Below are 23840 nucleotides of genomic sequence, written 5' to 3'. Positions count from 1 at the left end.
GGAGAGTAGCAATGGTCCAAAATGGTCCCTCGTTTGTTAAAACTGATGTGTTGGTTGTATTTTGGTGCGACTGATTTGAGATTGGCTTTGTTAAAGTCCCCGGTCACAATGAACGCGGCCTCAGGGTGCACAGTTTCCTGCTTTCTTATAATCCCATACAGTTCCTTGAGTGCCCGGTCTGTGTCAGCTTGTGGCAGGATGTACACAGCAGAGATAATGACCGCTGTGAATTCCCTCGGTAGCCAGAATGGTCAACACAGAAGCATGAGAAATTCCAGATCAGGAGAGCAGAAAGACTTGATAGAATGTACGTTCCTCTGATCACACCAGGATTTGTTGATCATAAAACATACACCACCACCTCTGCTTTTACTTGAGAGGTCTTTCGCTCTGTCCCTTGGTGCACAGAGAACCCCGCGTGTTCAATGGCTGAGTCTGGAATCTCCGCAGACATCCAAGTTTCTGTAAGGCAGATAATGCAGCAGTCCCTCGTCTCATTGGAAAGAGATCCGCACTCTCAGCTCGCAGAGCTTGTTGTCCAGAGACTGATCATTTGCCAGTAGAATACTGGGTAGCGGGGGTCGATTTCCGCAACGTCTTACTCTGATGAGAACGCCGGCTCTGTTTCCCCTTTTCCTTTTGCATTTCCGCGGCCGGGCTGCCCAGACAAAGGGCTCCGCTGGCCTGTTTGTAAACAGCGGGTCGGCACTGAGGAATTTGAAGTCCGGTTTACGGTGTGTAATTGCAGGACCAATGTCCAGAAGTGTTTGTCTGTCATAGACAATAAGGCAGACAACATCCAAGACAAAAAAACATAAGAATTGTAAACAAAACAAACAAAAAACTACAATGTTGTGTCGGAGCTCGCAACGCAGCAGCCATACTCGGTGCCATCTTGAGTCCAATAGATCAGCAATTATAGAAATGCTCAGACCAGCCCGTCTGGCACCAACAGTCATGCCACGGTCGAAATCACTGAGATCACATTTTTTCCCCATTCTGATGGTTGATGTGAACATTAACTGAAGCTCCTGACCCGTATCTGAATGATTGTATGCATTGCACTGCTGCCACACGATTGGCTGATTAGATAATCGCATGAATAAGTAGGTGGGCAGGTGTACCTAATAAAGTGGTCGGTGAGTTTATATCAGCATTGCAACTGAAAAACGTATCGACTGACTTTTAACGAGTATTGCACATAATTCTCTTTATCATTTGTCTCTAGGCTGGTATGTACGAAGCAGTGAACGAAGTGTACAAAGTACTCATCCCTGTTCATGAGGCCAACAGGGATGCCAAGAAGCTGGCCACTATTCATGGTAAACTTCAGGAAGCCTTTGGAAAAATTGTGCACCAGGTAAATGCTTGTATTAAAAAACATATTTCCACTGTTTTGAATCTTAAATACATGCCCAGTTTAGTCTCTTTACCAACTGTCGCAGTATAACACCTGTTGCACACAGTACGCCAAAGCAGTGCGTGAGCAGCAATGAAGCAGTACGTCAGGACAACTTGAGCAGCAAACAACGTTTGTGCATTTTCACTGGCAACGTGTTAAAAGTTATAATAAAGTTATAAAATGGTTACCATGAGTGAGCTATTGATAAGTACTACAAACTTGATCATCTTGGAATCTTATTTACACGATGCTGGTGTGACCTAATGGTGTCTTGTAGAATTATTTCATATAGTGACAGCCAACACAATAAGCTCTGCTCATTTCAAACATTATCATTCAGTGGAATGGGAATGGGGAGGACGATGAGACTGCGAATGAACAATGAACAATTTATTTTAACAGCATTTATTAATGTTTGTTAATGTTAGTTAATAAAATTACAGTTGTTTATTGTTAGTTCATGTTAGTTCATTGTGCATTAACTAATGTTAACATATACAACTTTTGATTTTAAAATTGTATTACTATATGTTAAAATTAACTAACCAAGATTAATAAATGCTGTAAAATATTGTTCATTGTTGGTTCTTGTTAACTAATGTTAACAAATGGAACCGTATTGTAAAGTGTTTCCGTGTTAACTTACCATCTGCAGCAATAGCCGAGGTAACTGGTTTTTCCTTTAATTAATCCTGATAAAAAGTAAGTTGAGGTCATAGACCACTTCGTTTCTCTACAATCAATCTTGTCATCCATCGCAAAAACAAGACTGAGATAAGTTCTGAATTTTCGTCAACACGGGATGTCTTGTGCATTTGTTTACCACCGCTATCAGCACTCAGCTGTGTTGCTGTTAAAGGGATGGTTCACCCAAAAATGAAAATTCTCTCTTCATTTACTCACCCTTATCCCAGATGTGTATGACTTTCTATCTTCTGCTGAACACAAACTAAGATTTTTAGATGAATATCTCTGTTGATCCTCACAATGCAAGTGAATGGTGGCCAGAATACTACTCCAGTGGTTAAATCCATATCTTCAGAAGTGATATAAGTGTGGGTGATTAATATTTAAGTCCTTTTTTTACTATAAATTCTCCTCCCTGTCCAGTAGGTGGCGATATGCACAAAGAATGAAAATTGCCAAAAACATAAGAAGAAGAATGTGAAAGTGGAGATTTATAATAAGAAATTACTTAAAAATTGATCTGTTTCTAACCCACACCTATCATATTGCCTGTATATCCATTTTGGACCTTCAAAGTTCTGGACACCATTTATTTGCATTGTATGGACCAACAGAGCTGAGCTATTTTTCAGAAAATCTTTGTTTGTGTTCTGCAGAAGAAAGAAAGTAATACACATCTAGGATGACACGAGGGTGAGTGAATGATGAGAGAATTTTCATTTTTGGGTAAACTGCTGTATAATTCAGTGTGAACAACACAGCAAAAATAGACTCTGTGCCGAAGCTGCAATGCTTCTGCCACACCGCTTCTGCTTCCGAAGTGAAAACTCTAACTTGTTAACATGGGCGCCGAAGGAAAAAAAAAAGCGCTCCTCCTGCTCTGCTTCGGCATGCTATGTGCAACAGGCGCAAGACAACAGGACTTTGTATTATTGCACTATTAGTACAATGCAACAGCTGCCAACTCGTATGTGAATGGACATGTCTCACAAACTTTGTAATATTATACTTGTGTACAGACACATGACAACTTGAAAAACACATTACTGAAGGTTGTGTAGTTCACCAAAGGTTTAGAAACAAAAGACATTTGGATGCAAGAAGAGATTCTAACATGCTAACAAGAGAGACGTGTTTGTTCTTTTAGTAACATGGTATGTCTTGGACATTATATATTAGGGATATAAAAAAAAAAAACCTATCCTGAAGCACTAAACTTTGGCGCATAACTCGTCTTCCCTTGTTTGGGTTACGGACATGATTTATACCTCAAATCATGCAGCTCATTGAGGGAAGGTTTGCTATTACTTGTCTAAGCAATCATGCTTTTCAATTTTTAAACAAACAAAAAATTAGGGAATATTAGAATATCATGAAGACTTGGGGGTAGACTCTTCTGACTTCAGTAATCAACCATCCATAACACCCTAGCAACCACATAACAATGTGCTAAAAACACTCAGATCATATAAGTAACCACTTAGCAAGACGTTAGCATAGTGATGGCAACTTTTCTACAGACAAGCATCACTTCCATCTTTTTTTACAGAAAATATTAAAATCAACTTCTTTAGATTCTTGCATGCAGTATTTAAAACCAGCATGTAGTGATGAAAAGTCTACATGGAGGAATAGAGCGCAACAGTCAAGCTCCAAAAATAAGAATCCCTTTTATTTTCTCCATCGACTAAATTATATTTTACTTCTAACACTGACCTCCAAGGTTGGTAATCGATGGTGTATATACAGTATTTCTTTTGAAGCCATTAGTTCACGTTATTTCAACTTAAAAAAAAAAAAATCTTGGTTAATAGTGGAATTCCAGGTGAGAAACCACACTACCCATGATCCTGAAGAAGAAGATCCACCAATCAGAGTGTTGCGATAAAACACCTCTGCAGTGACCACCCACTCCCAAAAAGCACTATGAAGGACGTAATCGAGTCAATCTCCATACATTCTCAAACTACTTATATTTTTGTACATATTTTGAATATTTGCAACTTTCTTAATATATATATTGTTTTTATACTTATAATCAACAACTTTAAATCAATAGTTTAATATTTTTCCATTGTTTTAATTCAACCATATACTTTTATCTTAACACCTTTGTCCAATTTTTTAAATACTTTTTTGCTTCAAATAAAACTTAATAACATTGTGATTCAGCTCAGAGCTGGTTGTTTTGGTTCATGTCTTAGAACTCTTTAATGGCACATTTAAAAAAAAAAAAAAAATCCCCATGGAATAAATTAATGGGGAAAATACCTCAGGTCCCAAGAAGGCTGAAAAAGTGGGCAGGCACTGTTGCGCTCTATAAATATGAGTTATGGGAAACAAGTGTCAGTGTTTCCCACAGTGTTTTGTAGTTTGTGAGTCAGTCAGGGCTTCTGAATGGGGTTGACTGTGACCTGCGTATTTTGATTTTTGCTGTATTCTCTCTGTCATACAGAGCACAGGCTGGGAGGTAGGTGCTGAACTTCATGGTTAATGCTTAGCCCATACGTGCAAGCTGTGGGCATTTATCATGACTCTCTTTGCTATGAATTTGACCCATTAACCTTTTAATGGACATTTTATTTTCTTCGTCCATTCCTTCATCTCTCTTTCTGTGGGACTGCTGTCAGTGGTGTGTGGACAGCAGCGCCCTTCCTTCTCTGCTCATCTTCCTCTCTCCCCTCTTTCTTGAGGAGAAGCAATGTTAACATTGTCAATTTTGGCGGGCCATGCATGGGAGCCACTGTGTGACACTAATGACAGATTTATTCATGAATGCATCATTTCACTTCCTCATCCATTTCTCTCTTTCATCAGCACTGGCATCAACGTCGTCTTAGCATGTCTCAAAAGCACAGGGTTCGATTTATGCAAGATATGTAGACAGCAATAACCAATTTAACTTACATGAATTTGGGCCGGAATGTTGTTAATGGAGAGTATGCTAGCATAAAGGGGTATTTCATGGTGGATTTTAGTTCGAAACATCATATGTTCTCCAAATGAAGTCTTTCAGCGTACTTTCTTTCACAATGACCTATTGTTTCATTTAAAACTAAATCGACCCCTTAGTTCTTATTTGCACTCGTTTTTCTAATGCACAGGGTGCAATTAATGTAAGACATGTAAATAGCCATAACAAAATCAACTGACAAATGAAGAAAACAATAATTAGGGCAAGAATGTTCCTACTGGTGAATATGCCATTAAGCTTAATATATATTTTTTTCTCCTTAAGGGGCATGTCATGGTGGTTTTCAGTTCAAAACATTGCTCCAAGTAACATTGTTTACCATACTTTCTCTCGAAATTGAGTTATTGTTTCATTTAAAACTAAATCGACCCCTGAGTTCTCATTTGCACCAGTGTTTGTGTCAACTAGTATTAATCTCACTTTCACGTGGAATATTGCATGGCACTGACTCACCAAAACCTTCATATTTGACCCATTATTGTAGCTTTATACCAGAAATGCACCTGTCCATTAATACAGAAGTGAACTCTTTTCTGCCTGCCTTTTCCTTATTGCATGTTTATTGTTGGGTTTTAGTCTTTGTCTGTGTGTCTGTGTGTCTGTGTGTCTGTGTGTCTGTGTGTCTGTGTGTGTGTGTGTGTGTGTGTGTGTGTGTGTGTGTTTCTTTTTCTTTGTATAGTATTTATTTGAGGTGTTTGGTAGTATTGCTGTTTGTTTTGTGTGTGTACTGTACGTGTGTGTTTTGTTAGTCTTTCGAAGAGTTTCCTGATTAAAATATGTTCTGTTCTCTTGTTTTTTTATTTCCCTGGTTGCTGACCCCTCCTCTTCCCACTTTAATTATTGTGTCTTGTGGTAAGTTCATAGTTTTAGAGTTTAAATCTGAAGCTTTATGATTGGAAAAGCGATTGCAATGAACCAGATTGGGGCTGAGCCATCTCAGACGACTGAGGAGATAGATGTATGACTCAAATTTAAAGGGATGGTTTGCTCAAAAATGATAATACACTCATCCATGTTGTTTTAACCTCGTGCGACCCTGTTGTTTTTTGGCTTTGCTAAATGCAACACATAATTTAAATGTTTTTAAACTGACTGATCTCAGTTCAGAAGACTCTGGGCTGTGAGTAAAAGGTTAAACTTACGACGTATGGTGTCATGTGACAAAACAACAGGGCGCCGATCACAGCGGAGTTTGTCTTTGGGAGAAACTCTTGCAAAACTAAATCTGGTAAGAAACCTAATTAAGTTTTTACATTGAAACCTGTTTGAGTCAAAAGATTAGTCTCTAGTTTCATCCAATATGCAATTCTTTTTTTTTTTATTTGAGCGATTTATTGCGAAACGCCATACTGCTAAACACAGTGTACACAAATGTGTACTTTAGCATGTGTTTATCCTTAGAAATCCTATATTTACTGTGTCTTATCACATTGAGAATAAATGTGTTCATCCAAAAGCTGAAAATGTTGCTTTCAGAGACTTTATATGGAGTTAGGATGAAAATAAGGTGCATTTTGAACTGACAGATAGCACACTGGAGGTTTAGTCATTCACTAAATAGGGAGCAAGGGAGCATCTTATATCTTTCCTATGCAGCTAAGTGCATTCACTCCTAAAATCCCACCAAAACTTCAGTTTCATGCTGCAGATGATGTTTGGACCACTCAACATGTTTGGTAGACATGGGACACTGGAAATCAGTGCATAGATTCAGAGATTTATAATGTATAATTTTGTTTAAATATGGTTGGCAGTGATTGGATGATGCTGGCCAATACTTTGAATCAGAATTAATTATGCTAATTTCTAATGTAATGTCTGTAACATCTCAATAACATCAATAACCAACACTCCTGGAAAGATAATAAACTATTTGATAAAAAAATAATAATAATAATTCTATAGCTTGGTATTATTTAAGATTTCACAACTTGGTCCCACTGTCCACAGATGTTGCCATCAATTTTTAGGTGTACGATTTGCTCTGTTATTTTTATTTATTTATTTATTTATTTATGCATGTTTATTAGGTGCTGCTAGTTAAAATCAAATCAAAAAGGGAAATGGAAAATGCACAGTCACACTCTGGTCTCAGGAGTTTAAACCTGTATGACTACAGGTTTGGAATAACATGAGGAAGAGTAAAACTAACCTAAAAATAGAACCAATTGTTGTGGAATTTGGAAAATGGTGACTGGATAATGAACACATAACATTCAGGCTCTCTGTTGTAAGCGGGAGAATTCAATTAGTGCAGTCAGAGAATTGGCTCCATAGTTGGTCTGCTTTTGCTCAGCCCTCACCTGCACATTATTGACACTTCACTTTCTGTCTGTAGAGCACACAGAAATGTTCCTGGCCCTGTACATATAACACCCACCACTTTTTATACTTGCTGTCTCTCAAAGTCCGCCTCAGTACATACAAATTGTTCAACTGTTCCAGTCTGGCATTCTGTATACATAGGCTACAGTGGCACATGCACGTTCTGCCGATGAACTTGCTATAAACTAAATATTCTCTTTGGCTCTGCTATCTGTCTCTCTCTTCTTCTGAGAACAATTGTTGACTTACTGTTTAAGAACATCAGAATTTCTCCAGTCTTGCTCTTGTTATGTCCATCTTTGCTTATACATTTCTCTGAGAAATGTCCCAGCCTGTTCAAAACGGCCTCTTGCGCCACTATTCTCAAGCTTGGCTCAAACTATCATGTTTTTTCAATTAGGTTTTGTGTCTGATGTGGAGATGCTTACTTGTCAACCACAACTTTCTTTAAATAACAAAGACGATAAAAAATAAAAAATAAAATTTACATTTTGGTGTAAGTGAAGAATCATGCACTCACACCGTGTGAACATACAAATGGGAAAAAGTCAAATGGGTAACCATAGGATCAAAATCAAATGAGTTGGCAAATATACAGCTCTGGAAAAAATTAGAGACCACTGCAAAATTATCAGTTTCACTGGATGTACTATTTATAGGTATGTGTTTGAGTAAAATGAACATTTTTGTTTTATTCTATAAAGTACTGACAACATTTCACCCAAATTCCAAATAAAAATATTGTCATTTAGAGCATTTATTTGCAGAAAATGACAACTGGTCAAAATACCAAAAAAAGATGCAGTGTTTTCAGACCTCGAATAATGCAAAGAAAACAAGTTCATATTCATTTTTAAACAACACAGTACTAATGATTTTACTTAGGAAGAGTTCAGAAATCAATATTTGGTGGAATAACCCTGATTTTCAATCACTGCTTTCATGAGTCTTGGCATGCTCTCTACCAGTGTTTCACATTGCTGTTGGGTGACTTTAAAAAATTCAAGCAGCTTGGATTTGTTTGATCCATCTTCCTCTTGATCACATTCCAGAGGTTTTCAATGAGATTCATGTCTGGAGATTGGACTGGCTATGACAGGGTCTTGATCCAGTGGTCCTCCATCCACACCTTGATTGACCTGACTGTGTGGCATGGAGCATTGTCCTGCTGGAAAAACCAATCCTCAGAGTTGGGGAACATTGTCAGAGCAGAAGGAAGCAATATTTCTTCCAGGATAACCTTGTACGTGGCTTGATTCATGCATCCATCACAAAGACAAATCTGCCCGATTCCAGCCTTTCTGAAGCTCCACCTAGTCATCTAATGGTTAGACGGAGACCTGGAGAGGCCTTCAAGCCACGGTGTCTCGCACCTACTGTGAAATTTGGTGGAGGATCGGTGATGATCTGGGGGTGCAAATAACTGCTCGACAATATTTTTATTTGGAATTTGGGAGAAATGTTGTCAGTACTTTATAGAATAAAACAAAAATGTTCATTTTACTCAAACACATACCTATAAATAGTAAATCCAGAGAAACTGATAATTTTGCAGTTGTCTCTTAATTTTTTCCAGAGCTGTATATCAAAAAGTATTGTGGTAAAAGTGGGGTAACAGCAGTACATAAATAAACTTTACCCATCCTTAGACTGGAATTAGGCTGGTATGATGCCAGTCCATTGAGTCTTTATTTGCTACTGTTGTTTTCTCAAATATGTTTAGAAGTTGACGTTTATACTATACAGATGATACTGTAGGCATTAGTATATGTGTTAAATCTGTTTTCATGTATTTAACTCTTCATTACATCACTATGTTCAGTGTTGAATGCAGGTTATTCATGTAAACATGTACCAGACAATGTGTACATTACTGTTGTCACTTGATAACTTGCTGCCAAGGGAAAATGTTGTGTTTGCCTCATTGCAGTTTACTTTTCCTTAAGAGTAAACATTTATTTTTTTTAGAATGCAAATCCATGGCATGTGTCAACACTGAGTATCAACAGGATTCGTTTTTCCTAGTGTCACTCGGTATTTTGAAGTGCTAGCTTTAATTGATGGCAGATTTGTAATTGATTAACACATTTGTTTCTTCCAGAATGGAAAGCGAATGTTTGGCACCTATTTCAGAGTTGGATTTTACGGTTCTAAGTTTGGTGACTTGGATGAGCAGGAGTATGTGTACAAAGAGCCAGCTATCACTAAACTGGCAGAAATCTCGCATCGGCTTGAGGTAGAACACAGTGAATAGTTTGTAATTGTGTGCGCATGGGTGTGTGTGAGAGAGAGACAACACGCATATTCTTTACAAATGCCATAATTCTGTCTGTCTAAATTCCACAGAGTTTCTATGGTGAAAGGTTTGGTGAGGATCAAGTGGAAGTCATTAAAGACTCCAATCCAGTTGACAAGTGTAAATTGGACTCAAATAAGGTGCTATTTTTTTTTTTTTATCAGAATGGCCCTTAACTTATGTGACCTTAAAGGCATTTTAGTAACAGTATTCATTGTCTTGAAATTACACAATAATACTAAACACAGAGAATAACAGTTTGCATTCTCTCTGATACAGGCCTTTATTCAGATTACATATGTTGAGCCATACTTCGACACTTATGAAATGAAGGACCGCATCACGTATTTTGATAAGAACTACAACCTGCGACGCTTCGTCTACTGCACGCCATTCACACTCGATGGAAGAGCTCACGGTGACCTGCACGAACAATTTAAACGAAAGACCATCCTCACTACCTCCCACGCCTTCCCCTATATCAAGACCCGCATCAACATCATCCACAAAGAGGAGGTAGCCCAACCATACTTTATAAAAGTTTTTTCACTGCCTGTCAAAAGTTTGGACACACCAGTACTTATTCTTTGTCATTACTATTATCCACTTTTTAGAAAAGCTCTCAAAACTATTCAGTAACATATGAAAGCATGTGGATTTCACAGTGAACAAAAATTTTTGCTGTTTCTTCATCGTTTTTTATTTTATTTTTTTTATAGTTAGTTTTGTCAAAATAATACATAGAAATTATTAATATTTGTCTATAAAACTATTAACATTTCAAACATTTAAACATTAGCTTTTGGATCTAAAAGTTTAAATAATCAGAAACATGAATTTATGATGTGTCCAAACCTTTGACTTGAAGTGTATGTGTATTCCTGTTAGATTGTTATTATATGAAAAACTATTCAGAGATTATTTAAATGGATTAAAGTGACACTTTCTTTAACACTGTACTTCTGTGCAATGTTCAGATCATCTCCACACCCATTGAAGTAGCTATTGAGGATATGCAGAAGAAGACACAAGAGTTGGCCTTTGCCACTCACCAGGACCCATCTGATGCCAAAATGCTGCAGATGGTTCTGCAGGGGTCTGTTGGCACTACTGTTAACCAGGTGACTAATTGGGCATTTCCACTTGTAATACTTATGTTAAATCACTGTAATTATCTTAGGGTCTATAGCAGTGATTCCCAGCTAAGGTATTCGTAGGTATTAGGGCTGGGTAAAAATACAGATTTTCAGATTAATTTGAACAATTTCGATATCCATTCTTAAAATCACAAGATCGATCTTTTAATATGCAAAGTTTAGCACAGAGAACTTTTCACTGCGTGCTGAGTGTAAAAGTTAGGTTTGACTTGTTCCGTGTAATGTGGGTCCAATGACGAGATCCACACAATCCATTTGCATTGATAATGTCTCTTTATTAAAGATGAGGCTGCAGTGGGCCTACCATCTGTGTACCTCAGCAGAAATCAAGATTCATCAGACCAGGCTATGTTTTTCCAGTCTTTAACTGTCCAGTTTTGATGAGCCTGTTCCCACTGCAGACTAAGCCTTCTGTTCTTGGCTGACATAATTGGAACCCGACGTGGTCTTTTGCTGTTGTAGCCCATCCGCTTCAAGGTTTGACGTGTTGTGCATTCTGAGATGCTATTCTGCTCACTACAATTGTACAGAGGAGTTATCTGAGTTACTTTAGCCTTTCTGTCACCCTGAACCAGTCTGGCCATTCTCCATTGACCTCTCTCATCAACAAGGCGTTTCTGTCCGCAGAACTGCCACTCACTGGATGTGTTTTGTTTTTGGCACCATTCTGAGTAAACTCTAGGGACTGTTGTGTGTGAACATCCCAGGAGATCAGCAGTTACAGAAATACTCAAATCATGAAGATATGGGTCAGGAGCTTCAGTTAATGTTCACATCAACCATCAGAATGGGGAAAAATGTGATCTCAGTGATTTCCTGCCTAATATATCCCACCCCTAAACAGTTGCCTGATTGTTGATGCCAGATGGGCTGGTTTGAGTATTTCTGTAACTGCTGATCTCCTGGGATTTTCCCATGCAATAGTCTCTAGAGTGTAAAGAGAATGGTGTGAAAAACAAAAAACATCCAGCGAGCTGCAGTTCTGTGGGCAAAAATGGCTTGTTAATAACAGAGGTCAGAGGAGAATGGCCAGACTGGTCCAAGGTGACAGGAAGGTGACAGTAACCCAAATAAACACGCGTTACAACAGTGCTATGCAGAAAAGCATTTCGGAACGTACAACACATCGAACATTGAGGTGGATGGGCTACAGCTGCAGAAGACCCCTCCGGATACCACTATTGTCAGCTTAGAACAGGAAACTGAGGCTGCAGTGGACACAGGCTCACCAAAACTGGACAGTAGACAATTGGAAAAACATCACCTGGTAGGCCCACTGCAGCCTCAGTTTTTTGTTCTTGGCTGACAGAAGTGGAACCCAATGTGGTCTTCTGCTGTTGTAGCCCATCTGCCTTAAGGTTCGACATGTTGTGCATTCTGAGATGCTATTACATTCACTACAATTGTACAGAGGTTTTTCTGAGCTACTGTAGCCTTTCTGTCAGCTGGAACTAGTCTGGCCATTCTCATTTGACTTCTCTCATCAACAAGGCATTTCTATCCGCAGAACTGCCACTCACTGGATGTTTTTTGATTTTCTCACCATTCACTATACACTCTAGAGACTGTTGTGCGTGAAAATCCCAGGAGATCAGCAGTTACAGAAATACTCAAACCAGCCCGTCTGGCACCATCAGTCATGCCACAGTCGAAATCACTGAAATCACATTTTTTCCCCATTCTGATGGTTGATGTGAACATTAACTGAAGCTCCTGACCCATATCTGCATGATTTTATACATTACACTGCTGCCACACGATTGGCTGATTAGATAATCGCATGAATAAGTAGATGTACAGGTGTACCTAATAAAGTGGCCTGTGAGTGTATATACACTGATCAGCCACAACATTAAAACCACTGACAAGTGAATAACATCAATTATCTCATTACAGTGGCAACTGTTTAGGGGGGGGGTATATTAGGCAGCAAGTGAATGGTCAGTTCTTGAATTTCATGTGTTGGAAGCAGGAAAAATGGGCAAGCGTAAGGATCTGAGCAACTTTGACAAGGGCCAAATTGTGATGGCTAGACGACTTGGTCAGAGCATCTCCAAAACGGCAGGTCTTGTGGGGGGTTCCTGGTATGCAGTGGTTAATACCTACCAGAAGTGGTCCAGGTAAGGACAACCGGTGAACCGGCAACAGGGTCATGGGCACCCAAGGCTCATTTATGCGCCTGGGGAGCAAAGACTAGCCTGTCTGGTCCGATCCCCCAGAAGAGCTACTGTAGCACAAATTGCTGAAAAACGTAATGCTGGCCATGATAGAAAGGTGTCAGAACACACAGTGCATTGCAGCTTGCTGCGTATGGGGCTGCGTAGCCACACAGACACAGACAGAGTGCCCATGCTGACCCCTGACCACTGCCGAAAGCACCTATAATGGACACATAGTGTCAGAACTGGACAATGGAGCAATGGAAGAAGGTGGCCTGGTCTGATGAATCACGTTTTCTTTTAGATCATGTGGACGGCCGGGTGCGTGTGTGTCATTTACCTGGGGAAGAGATGGCAGCAGGATGCACTATGGGAAGAAGGCAGGCCAGCGGAGGCATTGTGATGCTCTGGGCAATGTTCTGCTGGGAAAACTTGGGTACTGGCATTCATGTGGATGTTAATTTTACACGTACCACCTACCTAAAGATTGTTGCAGACCACGTACACCCTTTCATGGCAACGGTATTCCCTGAAGGCAATGGACTCTTTCAGCAGGATAATGCGCCCTGCCACATTGCAAAAATTGTTCAGGAATGGTTTGAGGAACATGACAAAGAGTTCAAGGTGTTGACTTGGCCTCCAAATTCCCCAGATCTCAATCCGATTGAGCATCTATGGGATGTGCTGAACCAGCAAGTCCGATCCATGGAGGCCCCACCTCGCAACTTACAGGACTTAAAGGATCTGCTGCTAATGTTTTGGTGCCAAATACCACAGGACACCTTCAGAGGTCTTGTGAAGTCCATGCCTCGACGGGTCAGAGCTGTTTTGGTGGCATGAGGGGACCTACACATTTTAATGTTGTAGCTGATCGGTGTAAGTTTGGAAAACACTGGTCTAGAGTTTTTTATTTTTTTAGTTATACTTGTTTTTGCCTACCAAATATCTATGTAAACAACCAGATGGATGAGTCAGTAGTCCAGAGAATACTGTTTGATTACTGTTCCTAACCAGTGTATGTATTGTATCTCTACAGGGCCCTCTTGAGGTGGCCCAGGTTTTTCTGTCTGAGATCCCAAGTGACCCTAAACTCTACAGACACCACAATAAACTACGACTGTGCTTCAAAGACTTCACCAAGAGGTTAGATTCCAGATGCTCTTTCACTACATTCACATGGACTGCAATAATCCAGCTATTGGCTCCACTGACACAACACAGTATTGGAAACATACTGTATATACACCGCAATTGGACCTGTTGTCCTAAAAATAGTCAGATTATTGCAGTCCATATAAACACAGCCACTGTTAAACATTGATCTTTTGTATAGACAAAGAAATAAAATGGATATTTTAATTTTGAAATTGTCCTAATACAATTTAATAACCTTTCATTACTACCCCAGATGTGAAGATGCCCTTCGCAAAAATAAGAGTCTGATTGGACCAGACCAGAAAGAGTATCAGAGGGAGCTGGAGAGGAACTACCATAGGCTAAAAGAAGCTCTGCAGCCCCTCATTAACAGGAAGATCCCACAGCTTTATAAACCTGTGTTACAGGTCAACTCACACAGGTAAGACAGCAATAATGGTGTCAAAATCTGTGTTGAGTATGCACAGCAGTATTATGTTCAGTGTGATTTTGGGGGCGGGGAGGGCAATTCAGCTGTAAACTTGGCACAAGAAGTGTCAATGGTTACCTAAGTGATACTGATCAGATTAAAAAGTACATTTAAGCTGTAACCGAGACACATTTAAGGCAGACTTCTCAAACAACTTTAGTTTGAGACCTGGGTAAAAATCTTGATTTCCTGATTTATTGTGATCATCATTTGAATGATGCTTAAATACTTTTGTTTTTTGCTATATTTGTTGCGCATCTCCAATCCTGTAGATGTCACCCTGTCAAGTTTTTGTTAAACTAGCTTCCTCTGGAAACTGTTTATCAAATCATGTTTTCAAGTCATGTTTATCAACTTGAACAAACTATAGTAGTAATAGGAAATGTATATGTTTGTAATGTACTAAGTATTTTATATTTAAGCAAAATTGTAATTGTAAAAATATTATATGAATATTGAAATATTCCTAACTGAATTACAATAAAATCAAATGTAATCAGAATGGAATATTTTGAGAGATAGTCCAAAAAGCTTTTAGCAAGTGTTTTTGAATATACTGAAATGTCTTGTTTTCCCCAGCAGCAAAAGGACAGCTTGACAAGGTAGCTAAGTTGTTGGACAGGCTTTTTTGTCAAATTTTTGTTTGCCATGAACTTTTTTTCCCTCTGGACTCATTTCCTCTCCTTATTGCATGATGTTCAAGTTTTTTTTTTTGTTTGTTTTTTTTTTTCAGAGACTCCTTTAGCAGAATGAGCCTTCGCAAGCTAGACATGTGAAGACGAAGAATAAAAAAAAGGATAAATGCAATTTTATTTATTTGTATATATCAATCCTATCAGTGTTTCTGCCATAAAGTAATAAAGCTAAGTGTCTAGAAGTTTGGTACATCATTACAAATTTGCATTACTTTACAAAATGGCCTGTTACATGATCATGAGAACCAACAGTGAGCACATAATGTGTCAAATCTGTATTCAATTTTCCTATGTGCAGTTTTTTCATTTTTTTTTTTTCATCCCAGTGAATTTGTAAGCCATGGTACAAATTTATAATTTATTTAATTGAAACAGAAACTCAAAATTTTTACATTTCAGCATTGTAGTTTTTATGTACTTTTGTTTACTTTAAATATTTTACAAAATAAATACTCTAATAGCTATTGTGGTGTGCAGTGTGGTGTAAAGAAATTGTGCACCAAAATAAATTTTTATATGCTATTGATTTAATGTGGTAAATATGAATCAACAAAGATTAAAAAAAAAAAAAAAAAACATCCCTCCCTCCCTCAAATATACAATGCCATGTAGCAATAGACATTTTCCATGAATTGCAAGAATGTTTTATGTATTACTCATAGATACAGTGGCTTGAAATCTAATTGTAATGGCAGAAAGCCAGGCCTGCTCACAACATGGGAAAAGGACTAAGCTTTTTAAACTGGAATGAGGTATGGTTAATAGAAACTATAAAACAGGTTGCATTTTTCCCTGTGGTCATATATAGGCAATTTATACACTCTGTACTTTGACCACCTTTCAAACTAAATTCCATTCTCTTGTGTGCAAATAGACAAATCCTAGTTAATTACTGCAGTGGAAAACATAACACACTGTTTGTCTCCTTGTGTCAAAAATTAAGTGACTACCATAAATCTACTTTGGGTTTGCAAGGTATTAATTAAAATAAAAGGGACATCAAAATGTTAACTCATACTTGGAGACAAAACCAAACAAGCAAGAATAATTGGGCTTTTAAAAAAAATATATATATATAATCAGTTTGTGTCATTCATCAAAGCATTTTAAGGGAATAGTTGAAAGTACAGAAAAAATTGGTCACATGCACTACAGTAAGTGCCAAGGTATGTTTGCTTGAGGGTCACTCAAAAGCAGACAACAAGGAAAGATCAAAGTACAAAAATAGTAAGACACAAAAATCATACTTGTATAAACAATGGCAACAAATTTCATGGCCTCAAACGTTTTACACAGGCTTTTCACTGACTGACACTTGTAAGACAAGCCTATGTAACTTTCAACACATATCCTGACTTGCTTTTCTAAAGACCTGCGAACATACTCTATTGTCCATTCCTCAACAGTAAAACTTAATTACTGAGTGGACCAGTGTAATACCACAGTTTCTGTCAATATCCAATGGCCTGTTTTTACTGAGAGACTCTCTTGTAGAAAAGCAAATAGGGTGTAGAGGTGGAGCACGTCTCTGGGGAACAGGCTCGCAGGAAGTCCTCTTCTTCAAAGAGTCTTACTTCTGAATCATCAAACAGCATCCACTTTCCTTCAAAGTCCAAAAGGTTCTGCAGAGCAAGGTTAGCGTTTATCTGGGTCCCATCGATCATAGCATCACCACTCTCTTCCCTGGTCTCTTTCTTCATTCCAACGTTTTGAAGCAGAGTACCAGAGACACAGCTGGCCAAACTGGTAGGCTTCTCAGTATTGGTCTGCTTGCTGTTGGCTAGCTCATAACTGGTGATGCTCCTTTGTCCTCCTAAGAGCCCTACGCCCTCAGAGCACCTCTTACCTCCTGCTTTGCTTGTTATGCTGGCCCTTTTGGGCACATTTTTCCCCCTGCCACTCAAGCTGAAAGACACCTCCCCATCATCGTAATCTGTTTGAGGTACCTCCTCTTTCTTCTGTTTTATATCCTCCTCTCTGTCTTGCTCTTCATTCTGAGACTGAGGCTTGAGATCAGTGTGATAGAGATCCACCATACGGATGTACGTGGTGTAATGCCCACTGCTGATGGTTACTCCACTGTGCATGACCACAGCGAAGAGCTCGTAGTGATGGCTGTGGTCTGGAGCATCAGGCTGAGTGCACCACTCATGCAGGGAAAGTCTAAGAGGAGTCTGCAGAGGGGTGTTCACCTTGGAAAGGCCAGCATAGGGGTCCATCCTGTTGGAGTAGAAAATGAAAATTCTGTTGGATGAGCTGCTCAATGTACTTAAATAACTATATAAATATATTAGACTAAAACAAGCAAATTAATGGTCATGCCAATTTGAAACTGGTTTAATTAAACTAGTGTTTATTAAACAAGTATTTGAGTGAATCTTACAAAACCTGTCAAGAAAATGTCTAGGTTATATTTCCCCCTAAAATCAAGAATATGTAATTATATTTTCCTTAATGGATAATATTTTGGGACCTTTAAAAGGAAAAGTTCACCCAAAAGTAATTCTCTCCGTCAATAGGAGATACTTAACACTGTCAAGCTCCAAAAAGAACGCAACGCCATGTCTTCTGAAGATATACAATCGGTTTTAGGTGAGAAACAAACCAAATGCAACTCCTTTTTCACTAGAAATCTTGACATCTGCAGTCTCCTTGGCACAATCATGACTTCCTCGCGTGCTGAACATGCGTCAAATGCTAGGAAGTGTAATCGAGCTTGTAACCTAAAATCAATCATATCACTTCAGAAGACATGGATTAAACCACTCAAATTGTATGGATTACCTTTACGCTGCCAGTTTGTCCTTTTTGGAGCCTGAAAGTACTGGACCCTATTGACTTGCATTATATGGATTTAAATCCCTTTTGGGTGAATTATTCCTTTAAGATATTTTTGCATTGTGACATTTTTTATGCCAATTAAGCAACTTTTATTTTTTTCTTTTAATTTTGAGGTGAAATGGACACATTTTCATTAAATTCAGCTATTTATTTGAACTTCCCTTTATGTTTTGAAATGGATGAATTGAGCACCAAAATCAATCAAGGACATACTCAGAACCATTGGCAGCAAAGCATTTCAGGTGGATTGTGACAACCTCTGGGGTTTTGTCAAACAGAAGACTTCTCTCAGCTTCTGTGTAGTGATGACAGGTCTCACAGAAATATTTATCTTCACCCACAATCCGCTCCACAGATGCAAACTGAGAAATGGCCCACTTTAGAGTCTTTAGCTCAGGCTTTGGATCTGGAGAAACTGAAGGACAGCAACCAGTTAAACATAAGTAAGTAGAGCTGCAAACATCTGAGATTTTCTATCTTACTTGAATAATATGTTTGTGTTGAAATCAATGTACTCACTCTCAGAATTGGGGTCAGAGCAACTGGTCTCGTCTTCTTGCACAGGCACACTGATGTCTTGAAAGTCCTCCCTTCTCTCTGTGTAACACTCACATTCCAGGCAGCGTGTCCGCAGCACCAGCTGACCCTGGAACATCCACTTCAGCACATCCAAGCCTGAACGCTCTAATTAGACAAGATTTGACCATTTCTATTACCACTTTTTGGGATTATAACTGCTTTGCTACCAAAAAGTTAGTTGCAAAATTTCCAGGCAACTCTACAAAACATGCTCTTAGGCAGCAATGCCATGACAAACTATAGGGATACTCTTGTCAAGTCCTTACTTCTATTTCTTAGTTTAGTTATTTATCAGTTTAATATTTTTATTATTATTTTTATTTTTTCAATATGTTCTAAATGTAAGCAATTTCACATTCATGGTTGAAATTTTTATTTTATTCATAGACTCCAACTAGGACATAACATTAGACCACATGGTTTTTACTATGATATTTACCTTCATTCTTTCCAAGGCTCAGTTTAGCATCTTGAGTTTTGCTTTCATTTTCAGGCATGTCCTTTTCCTGCTTCTCTTGGGTACTACAGTCTGATTTCTCCTTGGTATCTCCTCTCCCTCCAATATGTGAGCTTATTCGTCCCATGCTGCGGAACTTTGAGAAGATGCTAGGCTGCTTCCCTGACGGCTTCAACCAGCCCAGCTTCCCTCTTCTCATCCTCTTGCCCACCTCTTTGGGGGGACTGTAATTCTTCTCTTCCTCTGTGGTGCTCCCTCTCTCCTTCTCTTCCCATTCTTCATCTCCATTCTTCTGGTCCATAACAGAACTCTCTGTGGTTATGTCACTGGAAGACCTTCTCTTTGAGCGGGTCATAGGCACGTTTTCCTCATTTTTCTTGGACTTGCTCTGAGATTTCGGCTTTTTCTTTGCGTTGCCTGCTTCAGTGTCGCTCTTTCTTTTTCCGCTCAGCTGACCATCAGAGCTTCCATCCTCCTCGAGGGAGGACACACCTATTCCATTACTCATTGCAGTGTCCTTTTGGTTGCTTTTTTGCTCTTTTTTAATAGTGTCACAGGCCTCCTGTATGTTTGCAAGAATACACTGCAGTACCTCCTGTGCATCATGCTGCATGTAGCCCTCGTACATAGGATTGAGCTGCCTGTAGAGGGAAGTAAAGCAGGTTAAGGTTGACTTTGTCCTAAATTCTACTTATATCAAATCAAATGCTTTGTTTGGTGTTTTAAGCTACTGAACGCTCATTTGTTGAGATATATCTGTATATAACATCCAAAAATCTTAAATACCTTATGCAGACATTAGTGATAATCACTTTAACTGAGAAACATTTTATTTTAATGTTGTTAGGCAACACTAATCTGCAGCATTACCTGAGTGTGTCAAGCAGTCTGCGGGGTGGTGTGGCAAGCTCTCCATCATTGTATTTTTCTGGGTTAAGCAGAAAGCTGGACTGAAGCTGCTCCACAGAGGAGATGAGGCTGTGGAAACTGCATAGCAGCTCCATGTGAACAGGTAGGGTGTCCTCACTACAGTCCCCCTGATAAAATAAAAACATGCCAAGTTTAATGTAAAACAACTATACAATCATTGAGACACTATTCTGGACATTTAAAAATATACTTTTTCAAAATTGGCTACAAAAGCTGCTAGAAAGGAGTAATTCTGTAATCCTGTATTGTGTTTTTTTTTTTTTTGTTGGCGAACCCGGAAGGGTTTTTTATAATGGGGTTTTAAACTATGAGAAATATACGTTCTGTGGCAAACATTACTTGACGATACATGGACGTTTTGTTCTACAACATAAATTACACACAGTCATAACTCAGACGTGAATATTGAAGCCACTGCATATTTTTTAAGAAAAGTATGTACAGTTGAATTCAGAAGTTTACGTACACTTAGGTTGAAGTCATTAAAACTCATTTTTTAACCACGCCACAGATTTCATATTAGCAAACTCTAGTTTTGGCAATTCATTTAGGACATCAACTTTGTGCATGACAAGTAATTTTTCCAACAATGGTTTACAGACAGACTGTTTCACTTTTAATTGACTATATCACAGTTCCAGTGGGTCAGAAGTTTACATACACTAAGTTAACTGTGCCTTTAAGCAGCTTGGAAAATTCCAGAAAATGATGTCAAGCCTTTAGACAGTTAACCAATTAGCTTCTGATAGGAGGTGTACTGAATTGGAGGTGTACCTGTGGATGTATTTTAAGGCCTACCTTAAAACTCAGTGCCTCTTTGCTTGACATCATGGGAAAATCTAAAGAAATCAGCCAAGACCTCAGAAAAAAAATTGTGGACCTCCACAAGTCTGGTTCATCCTTGGGAGCAATTTCCAAACAGCTGAAGGTACCACGTTCATCTGTACAAACAATAGTACGCAAGTATAAACACCATGGGACCACGCAGCAAACATACTGCTTAGGAAGGAGACGCATTCTGTCTCCTAGAGATTAACGTAGTTTGTTGCGAAAAGTGCAAATCAATCCCAGAACAACAGCAAAGGACCTTATGAAGATGCTGGAGGAAACAGGTAAACAAGCATCTATATCCACAGTAAAACTAGTCCTATATCGACATTACCTGAAAGGCTGCTCAGCAAGGAAGAAGCCACTGCTCCAAAACCACCATAAAAAAGCCAGACTACAGTTTGCATGCAGACATGGGGACAAAGATCTTACTTTTTGGAGAAATGTCCTCTGGTCTGATGAAACAAAAATTGAACTGTTTGGCCATAATGACATCGTTATGTTTGGAGGAAAAAGGGTGAGGCTTGCAAGCCGAAGAACACCATCCCGACCGTGAAGCATGGGGGTGGCAGCATCATGTTTTCGGGGTGCTTTGCTGCAGGAGGTACTGGTGCACTTCACAAAATAGATGGCATCATGAGGAAGGAAAATTACGTGGATACATTGAAGCAAAATCTCAAGACATCAGCCAGGAATTTAAAGCTTGGTCACAAATGGGTCTTCAAAATGGACAATGACCTCAATCCGATAGAAAATTTGTGGGAAGAACTGAAAAAGCACATGCAAGCAAGGAGGCCTACAAACCTGACTCAGTTACACCAGTTCTGTCTGGAGGTATGGGCCAAAATTCCAGCAATTTATTGTGAGAAGCTTGTTGAAGGCTACCCAAAACGTTTGACCCAAGTTTAAATTGTTTAAGGCAATGCTACCAAATACTAACAAAGTGTGTGTAAACTGAGAATGTGATGAAAGAAATAAAAGCTGAAATAAATCATTCTCTCTACTATTATTCTGACATTTCACATTCTTAAAATAGTGATCCTAATTGACCTCAGACAGGGAATGTTTTCTGCGATTGAATGTCAGGAATTGTGAAAAACTGTTAAAAAAACTTAAATGTATTTGGCTAAGGTGTATGTAAACTTCTGATTTCAACTGTAATTCAATATGGCTTTAAAATTCACATTTGAAGTATAACTGTGTGAAATCTATGTTGTAGAACAAAACGTCCACGCATCTTCAAGTAATGTTTACCACAGACCTTATTTTTCTCATAAGTTCAAAAACCTCATTTTGAAAATCCCAAGGGAACCCATAGCAAATTCTCTTCCGGGTTTCTGGACTACAAGCTGAACAGCTCTATTCAAAGGAATATCTCTTGAAAAGTAAAATTAAGACAAACCTCATTTTTGGCACCATCTTCTCGCTGATTGTCTTTCAGTTTAGCCAAATTACACAAAGATTTGATGGCATCTTTAAAACCAGGGCAATAATATAAGACCTGAAATTTGTAAGAAAAACAAAAACGTAGAACTTACATTTAATGGGACCCAACCCACTGTAACAACAACATGGAGTTATAAAGAACAGAGTGTCATCGATAATACATGAATGGTAGGTTAACTGATGGCAAGGCACATACCTGAAGGATGCTGTTCAGATAGCAGGTGTTCCCTAAATTATTAAGTCCAACGAAAGGGACAAGGCTCTCTTGCTTCTCACAGGTAAGAGGAGATGAAAGGCATGTCATAGGCACAACCTGGTCATGACTTGGAGAGAGAAACAATGAGGAAAACAGATTATTGTGATACCTTCTTCAAAATGATCTGTATTTGATAATTCAATAATTTCATACTTTGTTGTCTCTTCTGGTTCAGCTGCACTTGTCTCCTCTAAGGGGGTCTCTGAGAAGTCCAGGGCTCGTTTGGTTTCCTTCTTCTGGAAGAACTTCAGAGAGAGTTTGCTTTTCTTCACAGGACTGCCTGCTGCAGCCACCACAGCACATTCACTCTGCAGCCCGGGCATTTTAACCATTCACTAAACAAAATTAAAGAGAAACATCAGCAAATGTCAAGATAAAAAATATACACTAAAAACGAGCAGCAGATACTATCCTTCACACGCGCGCCAAAATCAGCGACGAAACGCGTGAAAGCCTTGATCTCAGATGCACCCTAGAAACATGTTCTGCAACGAATATGACTTCGACTATAAGTACATTTAATCGGTGGATGTTAAATATTCACAGCATATCGTATCAACACTTGCGGTTTGGTCATTGTTAGTTCATTTGAATGGAAATGAGTTTATGGCAGTGTGGCTAACTGACTAGCCGCCCAACCCACACAATCTCGCACGCGCCGGCTCATTTCTGCAAGAATATTTCTGAGTTACATTACAAAAAAATTAAAGCCTTACCTACTGAGTCTTATTATGGATGCATTACATTTTTGCTTCCAGCAGGAGCTATCCAGAGTACACAGTTTCGTATTAAATGTAAACAATCTGACAAGCTCGTCTGTTGTGGAACTTGGCGCTTTTTTTCACGAGCAGGACTCCTCAGCTACTGCCTGAAGAAAAGGAAATATTGTCGGATACATTATGAAACGAAAACGAATTTTCTGAACTATTTATTTCATATTTATTTTTGTTTATCAAAATACAGGTTCCTCAAAACCGCGAATAAAAACTGCAATTATTTTTGCAGGTATAATTTCAGGCTACTCGTTGTGTTAACGAAACATTTAGACAGGGCTGTTCGATTCCAAAAATGTGGGAGTCGACTCTGATTCCTGGTTTTGGAATCGATTCCAAGAGTCGATTCCAGACTCATTTATTCGATTCTTTTTCAATTCCGAGAAAAAAAATCTCATAATAAATATCTCA

The 23840-nt window shown here is 38.8% G+C and overlaps 2 protein-coding genes across 16 annotated transcripts in view; one reads left to right on the top strand and one right to left on the bottom strand.

Annotated features, from left to right (window-relative positions):
* The window catches only part of LOC127445810 (dedicator of cytokinesis protein 7-like), an 89265-nt gene extending 73484 nt beyond the window's left edge, over nucleotides 1-15781 (top strand). For 6 of the 12 annotated variants that reach the window (XM_051706155.1, XM_051706151.1, XM_051706148.1 and 3 more), the window contains 9 exons: nucleotides 1229-1360; nucleotides 4545-4559; nucleotides 9499-9624; nucleotides 9735-9824; nucleotides 9964-10200; nucleotides 10662-10805; nucleotides 14037-14143; nucleotides 14409-14576; nucleotides 15358-15781. In XM_051706155.1, coding sequence (XP_051562115.1) covers nucleotides 1229-1360; nucleotides 4545-4559; nucleotides 9499-9624; nucleotides 9735-9824; nucleotides 9964-10200; nucleotides 10662-10805; nucleotides 14037-14143; nucleotides 14409-14576; nucleotides 15358-15400 — 1062 coding nt within the window. In that variant the 3' untranslated portion in view covers nucleotides 15401-15781. Of the gene's footprint in view, nucleotides 1-1228; nucleotides 1361-4544; nucleotides 4560-9489; nucleotides 9625-9734; nucleotides 9825-9963; nucleotides 10201-10661; nucleotides 10806-14036; nucleotides 14144-14408; nucleotides 14577-15357 lie in introns of all 12 variants that reach the window. The other 6 variants (XM_051706156.1, XM_051706152.1, XM_051706149.1 and 3 more) reach the window with 2 other exon arrangements.
* Nucleotides 15782-16380: 599 nt separating this feature from the next.
* On the bottom strand, nucleotides 16381-23520 carry LOC127445812 (ubiquitin carboxyl-terminal hydrolase 1-like). 4 transcript variants are annotated; one of them, XM_051706161.1, is made up of 9 exons: nucleotides 23373-23520; nucleotides 22810-22991; nucleotides 22597-22723; nucleotides 22357-22455; nucleotides 20067-20233; nucleotides 19179-19837; nucleotides 18680-18844; nucleotides 18374-18575; nucleotides 16381-17539 (listed from the first exon to the last, which is right to left on the bottom strand). In XM_051706161.1, exons 2-9 carry the CDS (start codon nucleotides 22986-22988, stop codon nucleotides 16792-16794), a joined length of 2346 nt encoding a protein of 781 aa, XP_051562121.1. In that variant the 5' UTR covers nucleotides 22989-22991; nucleotides 23373-23520; the 3' UTR covers nucleotides 16381-16791. The 4 variants fall into 4 exon arrangements, with proteins under 4 accessions (XP_051562121.1, XP_051562122.1, XP_051562124.1 ...); XM_051706162.1 differs by having other exon boundaries at nucleotides 23377-23507; XM_051706164.1 differs by lacking the exons at nucleotides 22597-22723; nucleotides 22810-22991; nucleotides 23373-23520 and adding an exon at nucleotides 20925-21067 and having other exon boundaries at nucleotides 22357-22449.
* Nucleotides 23521-23840: the final 320 nt, after the last annotated feature.

The sequence above is a fragment of the Myxocyprinus asiaticus genome, chromosome 9 (genome assembly GCF_019703515.2).
Source record: "Myxocyprinus asiaticus isolate MX2 ecotype Aquarium Trade chromosome 9, UBuf_Myxa_2, whole genome shotgun sequence".
Taxonomy (NCBI): domain Eukaryota; kingdom Metazoa; phylum Chordata; class Actinopteri; order Cypriniformes; family Catostomidae; genus Myxocyprinus; species Myxocyprinus asiaticus.
The sequence above is the reverse complement of the archived record's forward strand: the minus strand, read 5'-3'. Positions and strand labels throughout refer to the sequence as shown.

Excerpts from the sequence above, each read along its gene's own strand:
- LOC127445812 (XM_051706161.1), bottom strand. The coding sequence starts at position 22,988 with ATGGTTAAAATGCCCGGGCTGCAGAGTGAATGTGCTGTGGTGGCTGCA. Across the intron at positions 18,576-18,679 it reads CTCTGACCCCAATTCTGAGA|TTTCTCCAGATCCAAAGCCT; the intron begins GTGAGTACATTG and ends GCTGTCCTTCAG. Across the intron at positions 17,540-18,373 it reads TTTGCTGCCAATGGTTCTGA|GATGGACCCCTATGCTGGCC; the intron begins GTATGTCCTTGA and ends CTACTCCAACAG.